Source organism: Lutjanus erythropterus, chromosome 7 (genome assembly GCF_056507025.1).
Source record: "Lutjanus erythropterus isolate fLutEry1 chromosome 7, fLutEry1.hap2, whole genome shotgun sequence".
In the NCBI taxonomy this organism is placed as follows: Eukaryota; Metazoa; Chordata; class Actinopteri; order Lutjaniformes; family Lutjanidae; genus Lutjanus; species Lutjanus erythropterus.
The window spans coordinates 32,254,362-32,258,442 of NC_139323.1; the positions used below are offsets into that span (position 1 = coordinate 32,254,362).

At 45.1% G+C, this 4,081-nt stretch overlaps 1 protein-coding gene across 1 annotated transcript; it reads right to left on the bottom strand.

The window, feature by feature from the left end:
- Positions 1 to 750: 750 nt before the first annotated feature.
- On the bottom strand, positions 751 to 3,107 carry LOC146324255 (phosphatidylinositol 3-kinase regulatory subunit alpha-like). Its single transcript, XM_084723560.1, has 2 exons — positions 2,960 to 3,107; positions 751 to 2,601 (listed from the first exon to the last, which is right to left on the bottom strand). Exon 2 carries the CDS (start codon positions 1,733 to 1,735, stop codon positions 1,277 to 1,279), a length of 459 nt encoding a protein of 152 aa, XP_084579686.1. The 5' UTR covers positions 1,736 to 2,601; positions 2,960 to 3,107; the 3' UTR covers positions 751 to 1,276.
- Positions 3,108 to 4,081: the final 974 nt, after the last annotated feature.

A 4,081-nucleotide genomic window follows, 5' to 3' on the forward strand; every position in this document is an offset into this window, starting at 1 on the left:
TTTATCTGTTCCCTTAATTCTCTTGTTTATTAACAGAGCCCGTCAAGGCCGAATTTATAAAAAAAAACTAGTAAGTACTCTAGCATTATAAATACACTTAATGTTGTCATTTTCAGTGTAAATGCATATCATACTCAAAGCACCTGCAATTACAAGCACAGGGAGCCCATTGCACAAAAATGCATCTTAGAAGCACTATTTACATGCAGGTTGCAAATAGTGGCAGCATCATGTTTCACCATGTTTGCAGATTGCAGTTAAATTTGGATTCTTGCATGCTAATGCATGGGTAACAAGTGCAGGATGGTGTTTGTTTTTAGGTCTTCTCCACATCTATACAGCTATTTTTGAAAAGGAATATTTTCCTTCGGCCGCTTCGTTCACACTCATAAAGAGATTAAAACTTTTGGAGCACCAAAATTGAGATTTTTGAAGATGTTTTCTAAAGTGCAGATGTTCTGGCATGTTTGTTGGAGTGTTTTGAATCGTTTTTACCATTCTCACATGTACAATAGGGATGGATATCATTAGGATTTTATTGATACTGATGCCACTCACCATACTTTAGTGCAAAAAGTAAAGACCTGGCATGGAAAGATGTGGAAAAAAAATCAACAGGAACAGGAACTGGTCCCAGTTTAGTATTGGTTCTCGATTCCCACCTAAAGAGTAAGGAGATAATTTGTAAAATAAAAGTCATGTCGACAGAATTTTTTCTCCCCCTTTTTTTGACAAAAGCAAAAACAATCCTTTTTATATATGCATATAGACACAACTTTAGTGTCAGTGTAACAGCTTTGTAAATCTGTAAAAGGAGATCGAGATGTAGAGGGAATCTCCCAAAGAAACACTAAGGCTGACCCTGATAGGCCCGCAGACAGAATGAACAGTAAGAACTGACCTGCAGACTTTTGAGCTGGAGCATTTCAAAGTGTTTGTACATCTTCAAACCAGAAGTCAAGTTCATTTCATACAGCAGTTTAGTATTCAGATCAAACCAGAAACAACTTGAAATTGTATCTACTTTAGCTTAGGCAAATGATTGTACAGAATCTGTAAATCAAATGTTTTCTGTGCAAACAACACCAACATGCTTGAGACAGCAACTGAACCAGACACTCGATACCAATACTACACAAACAAACAGCAGTACTACACAGACTTGCACAAAATGTTGTCTGAGCAGAGCAGCTCCCACCAACACATCCTAAGTCCAACATCAGGTTTTACAGCCAAAACTGACATAATGTTGTGTTTGTGTTATGTTAATGTGGATTCATGAACACCACTGTCCTTTTGACACAAATCCAGCTGAGTAAAAGATCGGAACAGAGAAACCAAACATCCACATGATGTGTTCAATTCTGCCGGGGCAGCACTCACCTGAAGCAGCAGCTGCTCCAGGAGGTTGAGCCCCTCCGGCAGTCTGTGGCCCCCCCGGGGTCGGCGGCACGGGCCTGGGCCAGGATTTAGCCGCAGGGGGGCCGACCCTCATCACCCCGACGTACTCCACAAAAGTCCCTGGAAAGTCTCCCTTCTCCTTGGTCCTCTCGTTGGTGCCGTGCAGCCAGCCCTTGGGGCTCCGCTCGTCCCCGTCCTGGTAGTCCAGTCCCGGCACGGCCATCAGCGAGGCCTTGGGGACTGTGAGCAGGTCACCCGGCTGGAGGCTGATGTCATCACCGCGCTCCCGCTTGTACTCAAAGAGCGCCCGGTACTGGAAACTGTCAGATGCCATGGCAACAGGAGTTCATAGGTCAGTTCTAGAGCCAAGTATACTGACGTTGCCTGAGATTTGCTGTGTTAAAAGTGAAATTAACGTCTTGAAAGATACCAAACTGAATCTCTGTGAGTTAAAAATCCCTGAGGTGAAACTGGAACTCAGTTGAAACCTGGGAAACCTGGGATGGCGCCTGAGATTTGCTGTGTCGTGCTGACTTGGATGACACAGTGGAAACGATAAAAATCTGGTCCCTGAGGTGGAATTTGACACCTTTTTTAGTCCGACAACACCCTGAAGAGCAGGTCCAACCTTCCAAATCCAAAAATATGAGTCGACCAAGTACAATGAAGCTGAACTGAACAGTCAGCTGCTCTTTGCTTTAACACTGCAGATTTGGTTAAATATCCTTGCAGTTCTTTAAAAAATCCACAGTATGAATCCAGCAGCTCTCCAGTCTGAGGCCTGCAGGCTTGTGTGAACCAACCGGACAGACGGACGGACCAGCCACCTCACTGCGCCTGTGATGGGAGAAAAAGAAGAAGAGGAGGCGGTGGAGGAGGAGGAGGAGGGGGGTGGTTGGATGGTCTGGAAACTGGAGGGTGGCACAGTTTTGTAGGACGGGATGACCTCCAGACAATGCCCCAAAGCTTCCGCGGGTTCTTCAGATGTAAATGAGAAAGAAGCCTGTAACTGAGCCTATCCACACACACACACACTTCTACACACTCACACACATACACACACACCTGAGGAAATCCACTGCAGTGCAGAATTTGGCTTCTTATTCAGAGCGTCCCTGTGTGCACTCTCCTGTATGAAATCCTGCTGCTTCGCCTTTCTTGTCTGAGCAGCCTCCTGATGCAGACAGACGCTCCTGCAAACTTCAAATGAAGTTAGAAGGTTAACATCACACTTTTATCCAGTTATTGGGGTTTAAATGCAACAATCTTTTGATGCAGCTCAGGCCTGAAATCCTTTTGCATGTCAGAGGTGAATTTAGGTCAGAGGATGAGGAAAGCATCTGTGTGAGTAAATAAAAATGGTAAAAATGTGAGAATGTTATCATCAAAATGCAGTGAAAACATCTCTCACTCTGTGTGCAGGCTGCCGCTCTGACTATCAGTTACAACAACAAGCGTGACTCGGCGAATATGAACTTCAGACAGACAGCGTGCCCGACTAAACTCGCCCTGCGCCAGTCTGCCCCACTGCTGCCCGCAAAACACGCCGCAAACTCACCGCTCAAACTGCCAGGACGAGCTCCGGTCCTCCTCCGACGCCTCTGTGCGCGATCCGTCCGCTTCCACACGACCTGAACCCCGCAGAGCGAGCCCAGACATCCGTGGAGCCCGGCAAGATAAATGGATGGCGTGGCTGGTCCAGCAGACAGGCAGCCTGCTCGGTGCTGTAGTGAGCGGCACTGCTGATGTCAGTAAACCCCTCCTCCTCCTCCTCCTGCCGTCTGCAAATTATGCCAGGCAGCAGCAGCAGCAGCGGCGGCGGTGGAGACGGGACGGGTCGGTGTGGCGCACCGCTGCAGCTGCAGTAAAACACCGCGTTCTGATGACCTTTTAGGCTCTCTTGCGTTTATTATTCTGTTTTTTAATCTGAGTTGGCGTCATTATGGAGGATGGATGGATGGGTGCAGTGTTGGATGTTGAGGAGCTGCAGGGAGGTGATGAATTATGTAACAACTCTGTGACCTGGAAAAGAGTCGCTGCGCGTCTCTGCGGTCGCATTTTTAGGACCAACTAAATAAATAAAAATTATAAAAATAATACAGGATGGGGGATGATACTGAAGAAGGGGATGATGGGAGAGCAGCGCAGTCTCGGTTGGTGTCTGGTGCGCACATGACGCAGCAGCAGACAGACAGCGGCAGACTGCTGCGTCATCAGGTGCGCACATGTTCAGTTTGGAGCTGCAGAGAACAAACAGGTACAAAGTGTTCAGAAGAGGAAGGAGAGGAGCAAACCTCAAACTGTTTCTGTCTTTGTGCTTGGAAAGTATGAATAATAAAACCAAAATATAGTTATGAGACATTTGGACTGTGTGAATTTTTTTTATGCAGTACTTTCAACTTCTTTGTTATGTAACTCCCCCCCCCCCCCTTTTTGTGAGCTTTGTGTTGGCAAAGGAGTAGATTATGTATTCTAATTTATCAAAAAAAATATATTCTCTTAGAACTTATTTCAGTCTGCAAATAGAAATAAGTTAATGTATATAAATTTACAAATTTATTAAATTTATATATAGATTTATATATAGATTTTATTACTTGAGTTTACATATCATTGTATAGAGTTCAATAAAATCAAAGGCACATAATATACCTACTAAACTTGATTTATCTGTCTGCAG

Bases quoted from the DNA above. Each gene is read 5' to 3' on its own strand.
- LOC146324255 (XM_084723560.1), bottom strand. From the start codon at position 1,735: ATGGCATCTGACAGTTTCCAGTACCGGGCGCTCTTTGAGTACAAGCGG.